Below are 23,223 nucleotides of genomic sequence, written 5' to 3' on the forward strand. Positions count from 1 at the left end.
TACTTTAAAAAAAATAGTTAACAAAAACCTATTGACCCAGCCCTCCCACTTTGGGGTTCTCTCTTAAACAAAAGAAAATGATTTAAGGATTCCTGAGCTGACTGTGTAATAGATGACAGGGTGTCCTATTAACAGCATTGTTTGTAGTAGCAGAAGTGTCTGTTACTGAGAAAGTGGTTGAATAAGTCATGGAATATCTATTCTGTGGAGTGTTACACATTTATTTTAAAAGACTATCTGTTGACCTGAAGAATTGTTAAACATATTTAAAAAATGCAAACTAGAGTGTATTGTTTGTTTTCATTTTTGTTTAAAAATATATGTGTATAGGTTTTTATGTGAGCCTGGAGAACAGAGTGGAGAGGCATATTTACTGAAGTGAGAGTGAAATTAGCAATTTGTGCAGGGACAATTATTGAATTTTTCTAGGTACATCCTTGTGTAATGGTTTTCTCAGGTGCTGCTCTTACCACTAGCCTTTTGGCAGTTCATTGTATTGACAGCAGCCTCTTTGTCCTGTGATATTCAGCTAATATCATTCACTGATTGATGAAGGATTATGACTTATAGTAAAAGAAGTAATAGAGTGTTTAGAGAAAACCTACCTGGGTATTTCTGGATAATATGTAACTCATAAAATTAGCAGTGCAAGGGTTGGCACATGCCCTGGGCTCACTTGGGCCCTGAGGCTGAAGCAGGAGGATTCCTTGAACCTAGCAGTCTGAGGCCCTAGTGTTCTTGGTTGCTCCTGTGAATAGCCAGTGCATTCCAGCCTGGGCAAGACAGTGAGACTTTGTACTCAAAAAAAAAAAAATTGATAGTGTGTGGCTATATCATGGGTGTTGTCAAATAGGATTATAATCATAAGGCAAATCAGATGAAGTATTTGTTCCTAATGTTAGGTATATGACTTGTTTCTTTGTTTCTTTCAAGAGGGAGCAAGAAAGCCAAATGGCTCGTCTTAAAAAACAGCAGGAAGAATTGGAACAGATGAGACTTCGTTACCTGGCTGCCGAGGAAAAAGATACAGTAAAAACTGAGCAGCAAGAATTGTTGGATATAAGAAATGAATTGAACAGGTATTATAACTAAAAGAGTGTTTCTTTCAAAAACTAAAGTTTGGTTCAGGGAAGGTACAACTTCAGGTATCCCAAGGATAAAGTAAATCATATATAAAAATATATAAAATGTAGCAGACATATAAAATAGAAAATCTATGGCAGCAGGGCACTGTGGCTCATGCCTGTAATCCTAGCACTCTGAGAGGCTGGTGGGAGGATCCTTTGAGCCCAAGAGTTCCAGGCTGCAGTGAACTATGATCATGTCACACTGCACTCCAGCTTGGCGACAGCTTGGGTGACAGAGTGAGACCTTGTGTCAAATTTAAAAAGAAAGAAAAGAAAATCTATGACAAAGATCATTAAACTTTTTTTTTTTTTTTTTTTTGCTATGAATACAGCTATGGAAAGTCCATTCAGCTCTCCTGTGTCCATTTATAGGATTAGTACTTTAAAATTTATTTTTGTGTGATGATTTCAGGATTATTGCTACTATTAAACTGAGTCTTGAATTATATAAAGTATAAGAAATTTCAAATTTAGTTATATTATTAATATCTGTAACATTAGCTCTTAGTGAGCCCATACTTTGTGTCAAGAGCTGTTTTAAATGTCTTACATTGCTCAGCTCATTTTTTTAAAATCTTCAAAGCTACTTTGTGAGAAAGATATTTTCACCATTTTAGAGATGAAGAGATTGAAAATTAAAGCTTAAATTTAAGATTATTCAAAGTCATATGGAGTTCAGATCTGATTCCAGAGACTGTATTTTTAACTACTATGCTACATTGGGCTTCTCTGAGTGCTGTGTTCATCGTAATCACAGCTTCAACAGTGTTTCATGTTAGAAAAGTAATCACAAAGAAGCAGCATAAAAATGAGCTCTAGTCTTTTTGGAGGGTGGTTTTGGGAGAAGACTTTTTAGCTTAGTTTATCGAGGGTCTAGTATATTTTTGTTTGAGGAAAGTGCAGTTTTAGTTAACTTGGACTGATTTAAAAAAATTCCATAGATTGGGTAGCTTAAACAGAAGTTTATTTTCTCACCGTACTAGAGGCTAGAAGTCAAAGATCATGGTGCCAGTGTGGTTGGTTTTAGAGGGCCACCTTCTCACTGTGTCATCTCTCTGGTGTCTCTTCTTACGAGAGCACTAATCCCATGATGAGAGTTCACCCTCATGGCCTGATCTAAACCTGATTATCTCCCAAAGGTCCATCTCTAAATACCATCACATTGGAGGTTAGGGCTTCAGCATGTGAATTTAGCAGGAACACAGTTAGAGCATACACATTACATTTGACACAGTGTCTTATGATTATCTCCATGTATGAAGTAGAGAAAAATGTGATCACTATATTAAGTGGGTTCCTAGCTGAATTAAAACTGTATTTAAAAGATAATTGAAGAAATACCAGTTGTAAAAGGTCAGCTCTAAGTACCATGCTTAACAGGGCTCAATCCATAGTACTTTTATTCTCATTTATTCAGCAAATACTTACTTGGTATCTACAATGTTGTAGACTTGGAAGACATTACAAATTAATGAATTGTAATTTCCTTGCCTTCTAAAATTTTGCTGTCATATTTAGCACTTTTTTGGTTCCAGTTTAGCAAGTATCTATTTAGCTCCTGCTGTTTGATAAGTACTGTTTTGGTGGCTTAAAGATATCCATATTGCCTATCAAATTCATAGATCATACACAATTGAATATTACTAAATATTATCTTAATAAATATTAATTAATAAATTATGCTTCTGAGAGAACTGAAACCAACAAGATTAAATAAATTAGAGACCAAAAAGGCTGAAAATCCCAAAAACCAGAATGCCTCTTCTCCTCTAAGGGATCATAACTCCTCGCCAGCAAGGGAACAAAACTGGATAGAGAATGATTTTGATGAAATGACAGAAGCAGGTTTCAGAAGGTGGATAATAACAAACTTCTCCAAGCTAAAGGAGCATGTTCTAACCCAATGCAAGAAAGCTAAAAACCTTGAAAAAAGGTTAGACAAATTGTTAACTAGAATAGTGTATTAAGGGAAGAACATAAACAAACTGATGGAGCTGAAAAACACAGCACAAGAACTTAATGAAGCATACATAAGCTTCAACAGCCAAATCGATCAAGCAGAAGAAAGGATATCAGAGATTGAAGATGAACTCAATGAAATGAAGCAAGAAGACTAGAGAAAAAAGAGTGAAAAGAGACGAACAAATCCTCCAAGAAATACGAGATTACATGGAATGACCAAATCTACATTTGATCAGTGTACCTGAAAATGACGGGGAGAATGGAACCACGTTGGAAAACACTTTTCAGGATATTATCCAGGAGAAATTCCCCAAACTAGCAAGGCAGGCCAACATTCAAATTCAGGAAATACAGAGAACACCACAAAGATACTCTTCAAAAAGAGCAGTCCCGAGACACATAATCGTAAGATTGACCAAGGTTGAAATCAAGGAAAAAATGCTAAGTGCAGCCAGAGAGAAAGGTCAGGTTATCCACAAAGGGAAGCCCATCAGACTCAGCAGATCTCTCAGCAGAAACCCTACAAGCCAGAAGAGAGTGGTGGTCAAAATTCGACATTCTTAAAGAAAATAATTTTCAGCCCAGAATTTCAGATCCAGACAAACTAAGCTTCATAAGTGAAGGAGACATAAAATCCTTTACAGACAAGCAAATGCTAAGAAATTGTGTCACCACGGGGCCTGCCTTACAAGAGCTCTGGAAGGAAGCACTAAATATGGAAAAGAACAACTGGTACCAGCCACTGCAAAAACGTACCAAATTATAAAGACCGTTGTTGCTTTGAAGAAACTGCATCAACTAACGAGCAAAATAAACAGCTAGCATCATAATGGCAGGATCAAATTCACATATAACAATATTAACCTTAAATGTAAATGGGCTAAACTCCCCAATTAAAAGACACAGAATGGCAAATTGGATAAAGGGCCAAGATTCATTGGTGTGCTGTATTTAGGAGACCCATCTCACGTGCAAAGACACACATAGGGTCAAAATAAAGGGAGGGAGCAAGATTTACCAAGCAAAAGAAAAGCAAATAAAAAGCAAGGGTTGCAATCCTAGTCTCTGATAAAACAGACTTTAAAACAACAAAGACCAAAGAGATAAAGAAGGGCATAATATAATGGTAAAAGGATCAATGCAACAAGAAGAGCTAACCGTCCTAAATATATATGCACCCAATACAGGAACACCTGGATTCATAACACAAGTCCTTAATGACCTACAAAGAGACTTAGACTCCCACACAATATTAGTGGGAGACTTTAACACCCCACTATCATTATTAGACAGATCAATGTGACAGAAAATTAGCAAGGATATCCAGTACTTGAACTCAGCTCTGGACCAAGTGGACCTAATACACATCTACAGAACTCTCCACCCCAAATCAACAGAATTTACATTCTTCTCAGCACCACATCACCCTTATTCTAAAATTGACCATATAATTGAGAGTAAAACACTCCTCAGCAAATGCAAAGGAATGGAAATCAACACACAGTCTCTCAGACCACAGTGCAATAAAATTAGAACTCAGGATTAAGAAATTCACTCAAAACCATATAGCTGCATGGAAACTGAACAATCTGTTCCTAAATGACTGCTGGATAAATAACGAAATGAAGGCAGAAATAGATGTTCTTTGAATCCAATGAGAATGAACACAACATACCAGAATCTCTGCACATTTAAAGCAGCATATAGAGGGAAATTTATAGCACTAAATGTCCACAAGAGAAAGCAGGAAAGATCTAAAATCAACACCCTAACATGACAATTAAAAGAACTAGAGAAGCAAGAGCAAACAAATGCAAAAGCTAGCACAAGAAATAACTAAGATCAGAGCAGAACTGAAGAAGACAGACACACAAAAATCCCTTCAAAAAAATCATTGAATCCAGGAGCTTGTTTTTTGAAAAGATCAACAAAATAGATAGACCGCTAGCCAGATTAATAAAGAGAGAAGAATCAAATAGATATAGAAAAAATGATAAAGGGGATATCACCATCAATCCCACAGAAATACAATCTACCATCAGAGAATACTATAAACACCTCTACGCAAATATACTAGAAAATCTAGAAGAAATGGATAAATTCCAGGACACTTACATCCTCCCAAGACTAAACCAGGAAGAAGTCGAATCCTTGAATAGACCAATAGCAAGTTCTGAAACTGAGGCAGCAATTAATGGCCTACCAACCAAAAAAGTCCAGGACCAGACAGTTTCACAGCCGAATTCTACCAGAGGGCACAAAGAGAAGCTGGTACCCTTCCTTCTGAAACTATTCCAAATAATAGAAAAAGAGGGAATCCTCCCTAACTCATTTTATGAGGCCAGCATCTTCCTGATACCAAAACCTGGCAGAGACACAACAGAAAAAGAAAATGTCAGGCCAATATCCCTGATGAACATCGATGTGAAAATCCTCAATAAAATACTGGCAAACTGAATCTAGCAGCACATCAAAAAGCTTGTCCATGACAATCAATTCAGCTTCAACCCTGGGATACAAGCCTGGTTCAACATACACAAATCAATAAATGTAATCCATCGCATAAACAGAACCAGTGACAAAAACCACAAGGTTATCTCAATAGATGCAGAGAAGGCCTTTGACAAAATTCAATAGCCCTTCATGCTAAAAACTCTCAATAAACTAAGTATTAATGGAATGTATTTCAAAATAATAAGAGCTTTTTGTGACAAGCCTTCAGCCAGTATCATACTGAATGAATAAAAACTGGGCACATTCTCTTTGAAAACCAGCATGAGACAAGGATGCCCTGTCTCATCACTCCTATTCAACATAGTATTGGAAGTTCTGGCCAGGGCAGTCAGGCAAGAGAAAGAAATAAAGGGTATTCAATTAGGAAAAGAGGAAGTCAGATTGTCTCTGTTTGCAGATAACATGATTGTATATTTAGAAGACCCCATCATCTCAGCCCAAAATCTAGTTAAGCTGAAAAGCAACTTCAGCAAAGTCTTAGGATACAAAATCAACGTGCAAAAATCACAAGCATTCCAATACACCAGTAACAGACAAACAAACAGCCAAATTATGAGTGAAATCCCATTCACAATTGCTACAAAGAGAATAAAATACCTATGAATACAACTTACAAGGGATGTGAAGGACCTCTTCAAAGGAGAACTAAAAACCCCTTCTCAAGGAGATAAGGACACAAATAAATGGAAAAACATTCCATGCTCATGGTTAGGAGGAATCAACATCGTGAAAGTAATTTATAGATTCAATGTTATCCCCATCAAGCTACCATTGACTTTCTTCAGAGAATTAGGAAAAACTACTTTCAATTTCATATGGAACCAAAAAAGAGCCCATATAGCCAAGACAATCCTAAGCAAAAAGAACAAAGCTGGAGGCATCATGCTACCTGTCTTCGAACTATACTGCAAGACTGCAGTAATCAAAGCAGCATGATACTGGTACCAAAATAGATATACAGACCAATGGAACAAAACAGAGGCCTCAGAAATAATGCCACACATCTACAACCATCTGATCTTTGACAAAACTGACAAAAACAAGCAATGGGGAAAGGATTCCCTATTTAATAAATGGTGTTGGGAAAACTGGCTAGCCATATGCAGAAAGCTGAAACTGGATCACTTCCTTACACGCTATACAGTTTAAGTCTTTAATCCATCTTGCATTAAAGATGGATTAAAGATCCATTGAGCCCAGGAGTTACAGACCAGCCTGGTAAACATAGTGAAACGCCATCTCTACAAAACTACCCCCCCCCACACACACACACACACAAAATTAGCTGGGCATTGTGGCATGTGCCTGTAGTCCCAGCTACTCGGAAGGCTGAGGCAGACAGATCCACTGAGCCCAGGAGGCTGAGGTTGCAGTGAACTGTGACTCAAGATGAGTCTTTAACTCAAGATAGGTTAAAGAGTTAAACATAAGACCAAAAGCCATAAAAACCCTAGAAGAAAACCTAGGCAATACCATTCAGGACATAGGCATGGGCAAAGACTTCATAACTAAAACACCAAAAGCAATGGCAACAAAAGCCAAAATTGACAAATGGGAGCTAATTAAATTAAAGAGCTTCTGCACAGCAAAGGAAACTATCATCAGAGTGAACAGGCAACCTACTGAGGGGGAGAAATTTTTTTGCAATGTCTCCATCCAACAAAGGGCTAATATCCAGAATCTACAAAGAATGTAAACAAATTTACAAGAAAAAAAAAACCCACTAAAAAGTTGGCAAAGGACATGAAGAGACTGTTCTCAAAAAGAGACATTTATGCAGCCAACAAAACATGAAAAAAAGCTCATCATCACTGGTCATTGGAGAAATGCAAATCAAAACCACAATGAGATACTATCTCATGCTAGTTAGAATGCTGATCGTTAAAAAAGTCAGGAGACAACAGATGCTGGAGAGGATGTGGAGAAATAGAAACACTTTTGCACTGTTGGTGGGAGTGTAAATCAGTTCAACCATGGTGGAAGACAGTATGGCAATTCCTCAAGGATCTAGAACTAGAAATACCATTTGATCCAGCAATCCCATTACTGGGTATATACCTGAAGAATTATAAATCATTCTGTTATAAAGACACATGCACATATATGTTTATTGCAGCACTGTTCACAATAGTAAAGTCTTGGAACCAATCCAAATGCCCATAAGGATAGACTAGTTAAAATGTGGCACATTTACCCCATGGAATACTATGCAGCCATAAAAAAGGATGAGTTCGTGTCCTTTGCAGGGACATGGATGAAGCTGGAAACCATGATTCTCAGCAAACTGACACAAGAACAGAAAACCAAACACCGCATGTTCTCACTCATAAGTCGGAGTTGAACAATGAGAACATGAAGACACAAGGAGGGGGACATCACACACTGGGGCCTTTCGGGGCTGGGGGGTTAGGAGAAGGATAGCATTAGGAGAAACACATAATGTAGACAAAGTGGTGATGTATGTAGCAGACCACCATGGCGCATGTATACCTATGTAAAAAACCTGCACATTCTGCATATGTACCACAGAGCTTAAAATATAATATATATAATATATAGAGAGAGGACAAAAGCAGAATCCTGTGTATAAGCAGTAAGACAAATCACTTAAGTGATAGATAAGACGTAAAACAGTTCATGTGAAACAGCTCAGGAAGATGTATGTGGCCACTAATAATTGTTTGATTTGGCTGCCAAAGAGTCAGTGCAGTTAGGGACATTCATAGAAGTAGTGTTCAGTATTCAGTGCTGGTAAATCACCTCTGGGATGTTCTCACCAATGTGCAACACAATTTAAGGGAAATCAGCTACCTAGAGAGCTTCTAATGGAATATGACCAGGTCAGTAAGGGGCAATATATCATGCCATCCAAGAAGTGGTTAGGAGAGTGAGGGATATTGAACTTGGAGAACTCTTGGGAAAAGTGGTCGATAGCTGTCTTCAGATATCTGGAGGGCTACCATATTAAGAAGTAAATGGGCTTCTCCTCTTAGGCAGTATCATAGCCAATTGAAAATGTAAAGAGGCATACCAAGTTCAATATAAGAAGGAACTTTCTAGTTAGAGCAGTTCTACAAAGTAGTATGTTCCTAGTGGCAGAGAGTGTGCTTGTAGAGTCCAGAGCAGCAGTTGTCAGGAATGTTCTAAAAGTTTCCTTTAACAACTTTATGGGCTTCTTCAGCTATCAGGTCCTAAAATTCTACTGTGATCATGACTAATAATTGCATTTATTAAAGATTTGGTAGAGATGATCTATCAGATGTGCAAAAATTGCATTTGTCCTACATGTATAGATAGATGACGCACAGAAGGGAAATGGTTAATTTTCTTGTACATTGTTTAACATCGCGTGTCATTAATTTACCTAGAGGACCTCATCTTACAAGGCAGCTCTAAGAATTAGCATAGAGGAAACAACTCTTCAGAAATCTACCCTTCCTTATCTACATGAATTGCTCAAATTTCTTGGAAAGACTTGGTACCAGTGTCTCATTCACCACTCCATTTCCCACCCAGGTCCCAGAGTACAGTGCCCTGCACCATTTCAGCTTTTTGTTTTGGAACAGATAAAGACATTTGGTATCTTTGGACTGTAGTTTCTTTCTTTCTTTCTTAATGAGGAATTATAGGAGTTTCATGTTTCAGAGGGTCATCTGAGCAAATGAAAGTGTGTACTGCCAACAGTCGTGTACCCTCTGGGGCCCATCCTGGTCTATCAGAACAGGATTTGTTCCTCACTACATCTTTCTCCTTCCCCCTCACCCTGTGTATAAATTCAGAAATAGACTTTGGCTTCTCTGTGGCTTTTTTCCTCTGAAGACTATCTCAGAGGAGGGACTTAGACTTAACTGCTTTGTCTTATAATCAAGACAAAATTTAGGAATTGTTGCAAATTAAAACAATTTTGTAGCCACTATTATAGAGAAATATAAAATTATATCCTAATTGCACATTCTAAATTAAATTAAAACATATTCCATGTCCAAACTTAGTCTTATTATCACTTAGTAAGTATACTTAGTAAGTAGGCCAGGTACAGTGGCTCATGCCTGTAATCCCAGCACTTTGGCAGGCCAAGGGAGGCACATTGCTTGAGCCCAAGAGTTAGAGACCAGCCTGGGAACATAGTGAAATGCTGTTTTATATATATGTATATATGTATATATATATATACACACACACACACATATATATGTATATGTGTGTGTATGTATGTATATATATATATGTGTGTGTGTATATATGTATATATACACACACATACATATGTGTATACACACACACACGCATACAAAAATTAGCTGGGCATGGTGGCACATGCCTATAGTCCCAGCTACTCAGTAGGCTGAGGCAGGCAGATCCATTGAGTCCAGGAGGTCGAGGCTGCAGTGAACTGTGATTGCACCACTGCACTCCAGCCTGGGCGACAGAGTGAGACTTTGTCTCAAACAAACAAAATATACTAAGTGTTATTATTACTGCTCCATTTTCAAGACAGTTTGATAATAGTATTTTATTGGAAATACCCAAATCCCAGGTCAGCATCTACTCTCTTTTTTTCATCTACAAATGAGATGATAACAAACATAACTTGAAGATATCCATATAAAACCTTAACATGCATATGCCCTTTGAAACCACACATATTTATAGAATTTTACTTTCTACAAATAATTAGAGACATAAGCTCCATAATGGTAGGGAATTTTCTTCTTGGTTCACTCACTGCAGTATCCCCTTAGCTTGTTTGGCACAAATAAATTTTTGTTGAATGAATTTTTTAAATGTATGTCCAAAACAACAATAACAAGGTTTAAGAGCAACCTAAAGATGAATAATAAAGGATGAATAAATGATGATACCCCAAATGAGAGATTATAAAACCATTTAGAAGAACATTTAAGGATATATAAAAAATTTACTGTATAAATGAGAAAAGTAGTATACAGCATTGCATATGTAGTATCATTAATTTTTTTAAGAAAATACATATTTTAAGTACATATATGCATTTTTTAAACTTGAAAATAAAGAAAAATATTATTCAAATTAGGGTAAGATTACAGTTGATTTTTATTTTCTTCTTTACACAGCTCCAAAATATCTACAGTTTTTATGTATTTTGTAATTAGAAAAACAAGTAGTGTTTTTAAAGTTGCCTTTTATAAATGTGCAGACTCTGACTAGCCAAGTGGAATATTGTTGTTGTTTTTTTCTTCCTGAAAATATTACTAAAACCTTATTTTACCATTGAATCATTTTGTTTTTAAATTATGCTGTTAAGAAAACCAACACAGTTGCTAGAGTGGCATTTGTTCTTGACTTCTCAGGTTAAGGCAACAAGAACAAAAACAATACCAGGATTCCAGAGAGATTGCAAGTGGAAAAAAGGATGGCCCACATGGCAGTGTATTGGAAGAAGGCTTGGGTGATTATTTGACTCGCCTAATAGAGGAAAGGGATACTTTGATGAGAACGGGTGTGTATAATCACGACGATCGAATAATAAGTGAACTCAACCGACAGATCAGAGAGATTTTGGCAAAAAACAATGCCAGTAATTAATAACATTTGGGAAAGCTTTATAGAGACTCTAAGTCTAAATTTTAATTTCATTGGAAAACCCTCAAAAGTGAGGAAAATGGATGTTTTAAAATGCTATTTTCAATTTTTATAAGCAAAATTTTGTATGTTATTGTATAGTATTTATTTGATCTTATTTACTTTATGCTACCTCTCCCATACTGGTTTTATTTGTAATTTGTATTTTATATACCCATTTTAAATGACTTTTCAGTGTTTTTCATAGTTTATAATCTGATGGCTAACTTTCAAAACAGCTTTTCACTAAGTTTGTTGTAGGAGAAATTACTACAGTAATTTCCAGTTCTACAATGTTTCATATTGAGCCAAAAAATTATATCTTGCACTTTAAAAATGCTGCGTCCTATTCCATTTGAATGTAAATGTCTTTAAAGTTGAGACCAGTTGTAACCAGTTTAACACATTTTGGATGACCTCTTTTCCTTAACTTACAGTATTTGCAAGTGATATGTTTCAAAAGAAAGATCAGTACAGACAAGCCATATGACATATTGGGTGACAAATTGGTCATTTATTTAAATAAAGTTAATGCAGATTAAATTTGTTTCAAGAGCTATTGGATTTTCAAATTTCCAGTGTACTCATAATTTTTAAGAACATGAAGTGTTAGCTTAATATAGTTTTCTCTGTCGGTTTCTTGCTCAAGTTTGCATTGTTTTCTTTTGTTAAAATTAGAGATTTATTTGCCAGTTATGCTAATACTAGCTGTAGCTTAAACCCTCTGTAATAGAACATGGAAACAGACACATAAAGACATTAGCTGAAAAAATAGAGTGAAAATCAACCATTTTTTACTCCCCCTAATTTCAGTCTTTTTCAAAAGTGCACGAGATTCAGTCATTGGATTTATGCAGTGCCATGTCTGTATAAACTCTAAGAGTTCTTTTATATCATATTCTTCAGAGCCAACGTTTCTCCTCAAAGCAATGCTCTCTAGCCCCTTTTACAGAATACTCGAAAAGTTTTAGCAAATTCACAGATTAGGTTGAATTTCAAAATATATGTAGTTTAAAAAGTTCTGATTTCCAAATATAATAAATTTATGTATATACTTTAGGAAGTTACCAATAGCTTCCATCAAAGCAGAATAGGGTATATGGTAACATTAATTTCTTGTCATTTTAAATGAGATATATTTCTTTTTATGGAAATTAAAGTCCCTATATTTATTATATATATTTTTTCTTATTAACAAAGTATTAATCTTCTAAAAAATAACAGCAGTAAATAATAAATTACGGAATGAGAGGATAATGGATCTGTGAATCATAGCAGGAATTTGCAATATTAATTATGATTAGCTATTTTTCTCTCACTGATTTTTGTGCCACTTGAATGGAACAGAAGTATGCCTTTTGTTTTGGAAGGTCTGGGGTAAAATGCTATTTTTTACCTCAGATTATTATTTTTTTGACTATTTACCTTCAATTGCATTGTGTGTTGCTTGTGACTGTTTTCAAACACTAGAGGGGGCCTCTGATTTAAAGAAACAAAAAGGACTTTTCTAAAATGGATGTGTAGTTTATTTTGCCTTCTGTAAAGCTCTTTTGGCTATTGTAATTTAACAAATAAAATCATAATTGCGTGCATCTCTGAGTTCTTGAGCAACCTGTTACTTTTGTTTCTAAACAGAGCGGGCAAAGTGTTTGAGTTTTCCTATTGCAGAAGACCCTTTTTTTCCTCAAGTGTTCACATACTATTTTTTTCTTACAATTAGGGGAGTCTGAAATCTTAACACTCTTCTGCAGTCCTTTTAGCAATACCCATTCCATTTGTAAATGCCATAGAATGTATTTACAGTGATTTTGCCTAGGACTTAATGAGTATGACCACATGACTAAATCAGTGAGTGGGTTGCAGGCATGGCTGGGTGAATACGTTTCCTAATAACAGGAGACCTTGTATCAAATATTTTAAAGTGAAATAAGATTTACCTTTAAAATTTCTCTGATTTTTCATGGAGAAAGTCTAGTTTCCATGTTTAAGGCAGGCAGGTACTGCATAGGAGGGGTGTCTAATGTCTACCAGGTATGTCTAATACCATGTCTGTATAAATATAGGAGTTCCCTTGCAGATAAATCCTAGTAATTTCTATCTGGACCTGAATTCCTGTTGCTTCAAGCAGATGTGTGAGTAGTAATTTAAGGACGTATTAGGGGCTTTGCTGATGGGGAGACAGTCTCATCTGACCAGATGATTTTCTCCTCTACTTCTTATCCAGATGCTGCCCAGCCTGAATCTGGGTTCACAGATTGCCCCAGTATATATTGCTTGTTTGCAGCCACTTCAGAATGGACTAACCTGTTTTTTATAGTTTATAAGAAGGGCCCTCTGGTAGCTATATATGAACTTAAAAGATATGTTCTCAGTACCATTGTATCTAGCTTGATGGAATACCTAATTTTTTAATTTTTAAAATTGACCATTCTTCTGCCTCAGCCTCCCAAGTAGCTGGGACTACAGGTGTGCACCACCACACCCGGCTAAATTTTGAATTTTTAGTAGAGACAGGGTTTCGCTATATTGGCCAGGCTGGTTTCAAACTCCTGACCTCGTGATCTACCCACCTTGGCCTCCCAAAGTGCTGAGATTACAGGCGTGAGCCACTGCACCTGGCCACAACGACTAATCTTTCTGTCTCTGCATTTGCCTATTTTGGATTCATATAAATGGAATCCCAAATTGGATATTTAAAATAGAAAATATTAGCAAACCTAAGGGATTTTTTTCTATTACTAGTTTCTATAAGATGTTTTATCAGATGTTGAATGAAATGATACAGAGATCCAGAAGGCCGACATAAGGGCATAAGATTCATGAACCATTGGGAATAGAGTTCAACTTCTCTTGTATCCATCCCCTGTAAAGCACTGACTAAAAATAATAGTGAAAAGTAGATAATGTTCTAACAATTCTGGTACTGAAAATGGGTAACTGACAAAGCTTGTGTCGTATCATCGGTATCTCATCAAAATTGCAAACTTTTCTATGGTTTACAGAGTTTGGGGATAAAGTGAAGCAGTGTCAACCAGAATGTGAGGTCTGTGAGGGCATCAACCAGGTCTATCTTAGTTTCTTCTAGAACTAAAAGAGTGCCGGCCATATGTAGGCACTCAGATAATATTTGCTAAATTCATAAAAAAATAAAAGATTATATATGGTCTGTGAAAATAGATGTAAACAATTTTGATGGCTGAAGTGCAGGGGAAAACACACCCCTGTGGCCTCACTGACAGGTTTATGACCCTGTGGTCTGGCTGCCCAGGCCCTATAGAAGTGGAGGAGTTCTGTTTGTTGGATTTTTACTTAAAAAAAAAAAAAAAGTTTGCTTTAAATTCAAAACTATCGTGGGGGAAGGAGGAAGGGAATTACTGTTCAATAGATCCAGAGTTGCTGTTTGGGATGGTGAAAAAGCTCTGGATTATGAATAATGGAAATAATTGCACAGCACTGTGAATAATTCTACTGAATTGTACACTTAAAAATAATTAAGATGACCAGGTGCAGTGGCTCATGCCTGTAATCCCAGCACTTTGGGAGGCTGAGGGAGGCGGATCACAAGGTCAGGAGATCGAGACCATCTGGATAACAGTGAAAAACCATCTCAACTAAAAATACAAAGAACTAGCAGAGCGTGGTGGCACGCATCTGTAGTCCCAGCTACTCAGGAGGCTGTGGCAGGAGGATCGCTTGAACCTGGGAGGTGGAGATTGCAGTGAGCCAAGATCATGCCATTGCACTCCAGCCTGGGCAACAGAGGGAGACTCCATCTCAATCAATTAATCAATCAAAATAATTAAGATGGTACATTTTATGTTCTATATATTTTACTACAGTTTTTTAAAAATTTGCTTCAACTTCTGCCTCAAATCTCCCTACCCAGTGTTCTCATGCTGAAAGTTTTCTGCACAAGAGTCATTTGTCAAGTCATTTCTGAAGATAACATCTTGTCATTCCTCGATTGTAGAAATGGATCAAAGATGCTTCATTAAATGTTTATAGCAGCTTTAACAAAATCTGAAATGAGTGAAAACTAATGGCTACATTTAAATCCTGAGTTCCAAAGGTAAATTGTAGCTCCTTGAAACTTAGAATTGTATTGCCTTCATGTTTTATAAAATTATGTCTTGTTATCCTTAATGACAATTTAAAATAAAATTGATTTTTTTACATTTGGTAAATAGTCCAGACTATTGATCTAAATTGGAGACAGAATTAAAAAAAAAACACACACACACAAAACAGATTACTAGTACCCTAAATTAGGCTTAGTATATTTTTTGGTGGTAGGTAAGTCTTACTGTTGGCTAGTGGTCTTATTAACCAATAAAGTGGTTTGTGTAAGATTGTTAAAGTCTGGCCAAGTCATTTTAAATTATGACTTGAAAATGTAAATCCGTCTTTGACGTTTGTGTTTTGGCAACTATATTAACAGCATATCCCTGGGAGCCTAGATGTTTCACTGTACACTTTTTCTGCCGCTTGCTGTAGTGTACAGTCATGCTGCTTCCTAGCCAGTGTGCCCTCTGCTTCCAGGACTTGGGAGACACATAATCCATCCATATTGGCATAAATGGGGAAATACAGACAGAATTGCTTAAGTACCTAAATGTTCTACTGAAACCAAAAGAACTAGATCACTCACTGATTTTGTTATATAACCTCTGGCATCAAATTACAATCTGCTATTGTTAGGAATGTAACTGTAGAAAGGCTGCTATATACTTAATTCCCATTTTATTTGCTTCTCTGGGGGTTGTCTTAGTGTTTTCATTTGAGATGTTTTTACAGATGTAGGCTCTTCAGATACGAAGTTGCTGAAGTGAAGACTCAGAAGTTTAGCTTTCAAATGGAAGGGGGGTGGAAATCTGTTTAGGAAGATTAATTTTTAGATAAATAATTTACTGACTCTGATATATTAATGTACAACAATCTCTGGAGGCTTTTAAAGATGTTATTATATTCTTAAGGTTTCTAAGAATGTTAAACCTGTCATTCATAATAGGAGAGAACTAAAATAGAGTCCATTTATGCTTTCTTCTTGGAAACATTTCACTCACATATTCGTAGACAAATTTCTTTTCCAAACAACTTATTTAATAGTTGGACGGCATAGCTCTTTTCTTGATTAACATGTTAGCTAGTCAAAAGCATGCAGATGCACTGGATGAGTGCAGAATTTTTCCCAATAGTTTAGATTAAAATTTGGCTAGAGCAAATAAAACTTTACTATAAAATCTTACTTTGACATAATTATAAATTTTAGTGAATTTTAGCCCAGTAGTGAGAGTCTATGCCTAGGAAGCTGCAGTATATTGCTCAATTCTTCCACAAGTTCTCATATTAGTGAATAGACTGAGCATTAACCTCAATTTAAAACATTATTAAAAACATTATTAATGCACTAGTTTCATTTCTAGGACTAATTTGCAAAGAAAGATTTAGTTACTAAAATTTCAATCTGTTTTCTTGAAATTTGGAATCTCAAGACTATTATCGCATTACTTCAGTTCATATTATGAGCAAAATGTGAGGCCCTGAAAATGGTAAGTCAAGAATCTGAAGTATTAATATTTAGCATACATCTTTAGTCATTCTGTTTAGATCAGAGAAGACAGTATAGCAGACTGGTTTGATGTATTCACTTGATTGTTGCCTTGCAGAAGGAGATTTCAATTCCTGTTGTAGCTTCATTGTTAGCAGATGAGATTAATGGTCTTCTCTTGGATTCTGGCAGAAGTTTATTTAGGTAACTAACTGAAATTTGTAAAATTTGCACAAAGAAAATAAAAGTATCAAATAGGAAATAGATGTGTAAATAGTTTTCAGAAGTAATTTAGCCCACAGACTTTTTTTTTTTTTGCCGATAAAAATTGCATTTGCAAGTTCACATTTAGCCTACCTTCTTTTCCTCTATTATCATCCTCATTTTTTTTCTCTTCTATCTCCCTATCAGTGTACAAGTATTTACCAGGAACAATGACACCCCAAATTCCTCTTAAAAAGATTATTTGGGAAACTCAGAGCAAGAGAGGCTGAGAAAGAGAGACAGAGAGACTAATAGACATAGAGAAGGAGAAAGAAACAGAGAAGAGAGACAGAACTTGCAGCCCAAATTTCGTCTTGTCTATGTTTTCTTTTTCTTTCTAAAGTCTATAAAATTGTCATATGGTTCCACTGTTTCTACTATTATTCTTTGTGTCATATTATCACTTGAACCTCAGTGTCATTATCAAATCTACCTGAGTATGTCTGTGATCCCAGCAGTGCAAATATGAAGAGATGAAATTGTCAACCTAGTATGTTTTGGCATGTCTCCAGAATTTAAAATTTGCTCTATCTGTGCAGTAGATATTTTAATGCTACCCTCAGTGTATATACACATTTGACATAATTTCCAGTGATGTGCCCTTCTACTAAATAAAAGAGAATAATCTTCTTATTTTACTAAAATCAAATAAATTGAGAAATTCATGCATTCAACCAAAAGGTATATATTTAGCAACTATATGGAAGCTATTTATTTAGTATATAATTTTACATAATTATGTATAAAGTATTACTATTGTTCTTCCCATTATGGTATGTTAGAAAGAGATTTACACGTTTCTTTGTTACTAATAAATAATGAAAGTGTCAGTGGGCCTCCTGCCTTCATGTAATCAATAGCAAACAATGAGTAAAACAATAAAACATAAACAGATTTCTTCCCCTCCTTTATCTACACTCACTTCTCTACCTTTCCAATGATAGCTTCAGTTTCTATGATGCACAGTACACAAAACAGTTTCAAATCACAGCATTATTATAACACGTTAATCATTTTATGTCAAAAGAGACTTTTTCTCAGATTAAGAGTAGATACTAAATTTGATACTACAAGTATTATCAAACCTATTTGACCCAGAGCAGCAATTTGTTATAAATTAGATTATCTGCTAGTCATAAGGGAACTTCAGAGGTAAGCCTAAGATGAGACTAAAACACCCCAGTCTATTTATAGGCCTGTGCTCAAAGAAAGTTGGCTAGCAAAGGACAGGGGAGTGAGTATATGCAAACTCAGTTGGATTCTAAGGTAGCCTTAAAATCCACAGGGTCCGGTGAACTCTCTAGAACATAACAGTTTTGACATTTTGAGTGCAAATGATGCTGTGGTCTGAATGCTTGTGTCCCCCAAAGTTCATATGTTGAAAACTAATTACCAATGTAATGGTATTAGGAGGCGGGGCCTTTGGGTGTGATTAGATCATAAAGGGGGGGCCCTCATGAATGGTATTTGTGACCTTATAAAAGAGGACCCAGAAAGCTGCCTTCATTCTTCTCCCACCTGATGACACAGCTATCAAGGACCATCTATGCATCAGACAGAGGACATTCACCAGATACCAGGTCTGTCAGCACCTTGATCTTGAATTTCTTAGCCTCTAGAACTATAAGAAATAAATTTCTGTTACTTATAAGCTACTCAACCTTTTGTATTTTGTTATAACAGGCCAAACAGACTAAGACAAGTGATATTAATGGTCAGTGAGAAAAAGCATTTGACAAAATCCAATATCCATTCCTGATTTAAAACAAAAACTCCCCAGCAAACTTAGAGGAAATTTCTCAACCTGACAGAGGACATCTATGAAAAACCTACAGCTAATGTCCCACTTAATGGCGAAAGGAAGATGCTTTCCTTCAAAGATCACAAACAGAAACAAGAACATCTGCTCTATTCAATAGTGTATTGGAAGTTCATAATCATTAAAATAAGGGAGAAAAAGAAACTGAAGGCTTCTAGATTGTAAAGATAGGCACAAAACTATCGTTGTTCACAGATGATTGGCTATCTCAAAATATCCAATGGAATTTACAAAAAGTTTCTAGAACTAATAAGTAGATTTAGCAAGGTTGAAGAATACAAGCTCAATATGTATAATAACCAAAAATAATTCATATTTCTATATATCAGTCACACACAGTACCAATACCATAGACATATGCAATATTTAGGAATATAACAAAAATATGAAAGATCTATACATTGAAAACTATAAAACACTGTTGAGAGAAACTAAAGAAAACCAAAGTAACTAGAGAGACATTCCATGTTCATATGTCAAAAGAGTCAGAGCTATTAAGCTGTCATTTTGTAATCCCTACCAAAAATCCCAGCATACTTTTTTGTAAAAATTGAGAAACTGATTCTGAAATTTGTATTGAAACACAAAGCACCTGAAGTAGCTGTATAAATCTTGAAATCAGATCGTGTTACTCTTCACACTTTGTTTTTCTTTTCTTTCAAAAAGAAAAAGTGGGAAGGCTAATACTACCTGATTTCAAGATTTATAAAGCTACAGTAATCAAGACTACACGTATATAGACAGCTGATTTTCAACAAAAGTGCGAAGGCAATTCAGTGAAGAAAGGATGGTCTTTTTGACAAATACTCCTGGAAAAATTAGATGTCCATAAGTAAAAAACTGAACTTTGATCCCAACTACACTCTATGTACACAAGTTAACTCAAAATAGTTCATAGGTCTAAATGTAAAATCTAAAGTTACAAAACTTCTGGAAGAAAGTCTTTGTGGCTTTAGGTTGGACAAATATTTCGTACATGTGACACCAAAAGCACAATCCATAAAGGAGCACACTGATAAATAGAACTTCATCAAAATTAAGAACAGTGCACTTCAAGGACACTGATTAGAGAACAAAAACACAAGCCATGCTAGAAGAATATATTTGCAAATCATATATCTGATACAGGATTTATATCCAGAATACATAAAGAATTTTTGAGAGTCAATAAGAAAACGGCTCAATTTTTTAAATGATAAATTATTTAAATAAATGCTTCACTACAAAACATATACGGATATCAATCAGTACAGGAAAAGAAGCTCAACATCCTTACTGATTAGGAAAGCGCAAGTTAAAACCACAATGAAATACTGCTACCCAGCTATTAAAATGGCTAAAATTAAATAGACTACATAGACTGACCATGGACTCCTAGGTATTTACTCAGGAAATACTCCTAGGTATTTCCTCAGGTATTACTCAGGAAATAATCCATACAAAGAATTGGACATGAATGTTCATAAAAGTTTTGTAGCTAAAAAAAGAAATTAAATGTTATTCAACAGACGAATGGGTAAACTATGGCATTTCCATACAATTAAGTACTACTCTTCAATAAAAATGAGTTATTGATAACATGTAACAACATAGAAGAATTTCAGGATAATTACATAGAGTGAAAGAAGCCCAACAATAAGTATATTATGTATGCTTTCATTTATAGAAAGTTCTAGAAAGTGAAAATTAACTTATAGTGACAGAAAGCAGATCAGTGGTTGTTTCCTATTGGGATGCTGGGTAAGGAGATGAACAGGATGGAGGAATTATAAAGTGGCATGAGGAAAGTTTATGGGTAATGGATAGGTTTATTATTTTTATTCAGCCGATAATTTTACAGGTTTATACATGCCAAAATTTTCAAATTATATACTTTAAATAAGTGCCTCTTATTTTTTTGGCACATATTTATTTTATGGCAATTAAACCTAAATAAAGATGTTGTTTTTTAAATACCAATACTAAAATAACAGCTGTCAAACCACCGTTGGTTGTCTTTTTGATTCTATTTATTTTTAAACATACTAGTCAGTAGAGTGACACATCTTTGGCTATATTAAAGCATGTACTTTTCTATGTAAGTAGATTTTCCAGATTACTGAGGCTTAGCATTCAGCCCACTGGAAACTGCTTATTTTAACCATTTTAAGCGTAAACTTTTAAAAATATATATCACAGCCTCCTTTGAATATTGAAACAAAGACTACAGAAACTGAGTTAGCTTTTCTATGTATCACAGACTATCATGATGGCAGCTGCAGTAGAGAAGGAAAAATATTATATTTGGAGTTATTTGATATTATGTACAGGTTTATAGCTTGCTTTCTTTCACAGGGAATTTGAGGCACTTCACAAAATTATATTTAATTCAACAGGAAAAGAGCAAACTATTGAAGGAAAGAGAAATTACAGACTAGCAAGTATTAAAGCTAGGGAAAATATTAGTGAACTGGAATATTGTCATACTCAGTGTTCTTATTGTAAGCGACAGAAATCCATTTTGAAATTGCTAAGCACCAGATAGAAAATAATTGTCACGTAAAAACAATGGCAGTAATGAAGAATGGTGGAAATGGCTTTGAGATTAACACCATGAGGACCCTCTCTGTATGTTCTTACTTCTTATTCTCTGTTTGCAGGCTTCTTTCCTTCACTGCATTAAAGGAGTGAGAAATAAATAAGAACATAGAAGATCTAAATATTAGCCAAGACAATTCTAAGCAAAAATAAAATAAAAAAGCTGGAGGCATCACGCTACCTGACTTCAAACTACACTACAAGGCTACAGTAATCAAAACAGCATGGTTCTGGTACCAAAACAGATATATAGATGAATGGAACAGAACAGAGGTCTCAGAAATAATACCACACACCTACAACCATCTGATTTTTGACAAATCTGACAAAAACAAGCAATGGGGAAATGATTTCCTCTTTAATAAATGGTATTGGGAAAACTGGCTAGCCATATGCAGAGAGCTGAAACCAGATCCCTTCCTTACAACTTATATGAAAATTAACTCAAGATGGATTAAAGACTTAAACATAAGACCTAAAACCACAAAAAAATTTAGAAGAAAACCTAGGCAATACCATTCAGCACATAGGCATTGGCAAAGACCTCATGATTGAAAACCAAAAGCAATGGCAACAAAAGACAAAATTGACAAATGGGAGCTAATTAAACTAAAGAGCTCTGCACAGCAAAAGAAACTATCATCAGAGTGAACAGGCAACCTACAGAGGGGGAGAAAATTTTTGCAGTCTACCCATCTGACAAAGGGCTAATATCCAGAATCTACAAAGAACTTAAATTTACATGAAAAAAGCAAACAATGCCATCAAAAAGAGGGCAAACGATATGAACAGACACTTCTCAAAAGGCAACATTTATGCAGTCAACAAAATATGAAAAAAAAGCTCATTATCATTGGTCATTAGAGAAATGCAGATCAAAACCACAACGAGATACTATCTCATGCCAGTTAGAATGGTGATCATTAAAAAGCCAGGAGACAACAGATACTGGAGAGGATGTGGAGAAATAGGAATGCTTTTACACTGTTAGTGGGAGTGTACATCAGTTCAACCATGGTGGAAGACAGTATGGCAATTCCTCAAGGATCTAGAACTAGAAATATCATTTGATCCAGAAATCCCATTACTGAGTATATACCCAAAGAATTATAAATCATTCTATTATAAAGACACATGCACATGTATGTTTATTGCAGCACTGTTCACAATAGCAAAGACTTGGAACCAACCCAATGCCCATCAATGATAGACTAGTTAAAGCAAATGTGGCACATATACCCCATGGAATACTCTGTAGCCACAAAAAAGCATGAGTTCATGTCCTTTGCAGGGACATGGATGAAGCTGGAAACCATGATTCTCAGTAAACTGACACAAGAACAGAAAACCAAACACTGCATGTTCTCTCTCATAAGTGGGAGTTGAACAATGAGAACATGAAGACACAAGGAGGGGAACATCACACACAGGGGCCTTTCGGGGTTGGGGGTTTAGGGGAGGGATAGCATTAGGAGAAATACCTAATGTAGACAAAGAGGTGATAGATGCAGCCTACATGCCTATGTACCCCAGGACTTAAAGTACAATTAAAAAAGAACACCTAAATATTATTAAAAGATACAATTTGTAGATATGCATTCTATACTCAGAACAAAAAAATTAACCTTTACAAGTTTACTTGAAATATTCAGAAAAAATATGAGCATATATTAGGCCACAGAAAATATTCTAAAAATATAGACTACAGTCTTTGATAAAACTAGAGTAAGAAAACCTGAAAAAAAAAAAACAATACTTCAACCTATAAATTATTTAAATGTTCTCTTTATACTTGCATAGCAAGATCAAAA

At 35.5% G+C, this 23,223-nt stretch overlaps 1 protein-coding gene and 1 long non-coding RNA gene across 6 annotated transcripts in view; both read left to right on the plus strand.

Annotated features, from left to right (window-relative positions):
* The window catches only part of CEP120 (centrosomal protein 120), an 80,811-nt gene extending 68,008 nt beyond the window's left edge, over window positions 1–12,803 (plus strand). For all 5 annotated transcript variants that reach the window (XM_032267918.1, XM_032267759.1, XM_032267687.1 and 2 more), the window contains 2 exons: window positions 934–1,079; window positions 10,934–12,803. In XM_032267918.1, the coding sequence (XP_032123809.1) occupies window positions 934–1,079; window positions 10,934–11,168 (381 nt within the window). In that variant the 3' untranslated portion in view covers window positions 11,169–12,803. The remainder of the gene's footprint in view (window positions 1–933; window positions 1,080–10,933) is intronic.
* A 1,074-nt stretch (window positions 12,804–13,877) lies between these two features.
* On the plus strand, window positions 13,878–14,530 carry LOC116542879. The gene is made up of 2 exons (XR_004265403.1): window positions 13,878–14,230; window positions 14,269–14,530. It is a non-coding gene; the product is annotated as an uncharacterized LOC116542879 (long non-coding RNA).
* The last annotated feature ends 8,693 nt before the right edge of the window (window positions 14,531–23,223 follow it).

This window comes from Sapajus apella, unplaced genomic scaffold (genome assembly GCF_009761245.1).
Source record: "Sapajus apella isolate SASKATOON/1434 unplaced genomic scaffold, GSC_monkey_1.0 scaffold1, whole genome shotgun sequence".
NCBI lineage: Eukaryota > Metazoa > Chordata > Mammalia > Primates > Cebidae > Sapajus > Sapajus apella.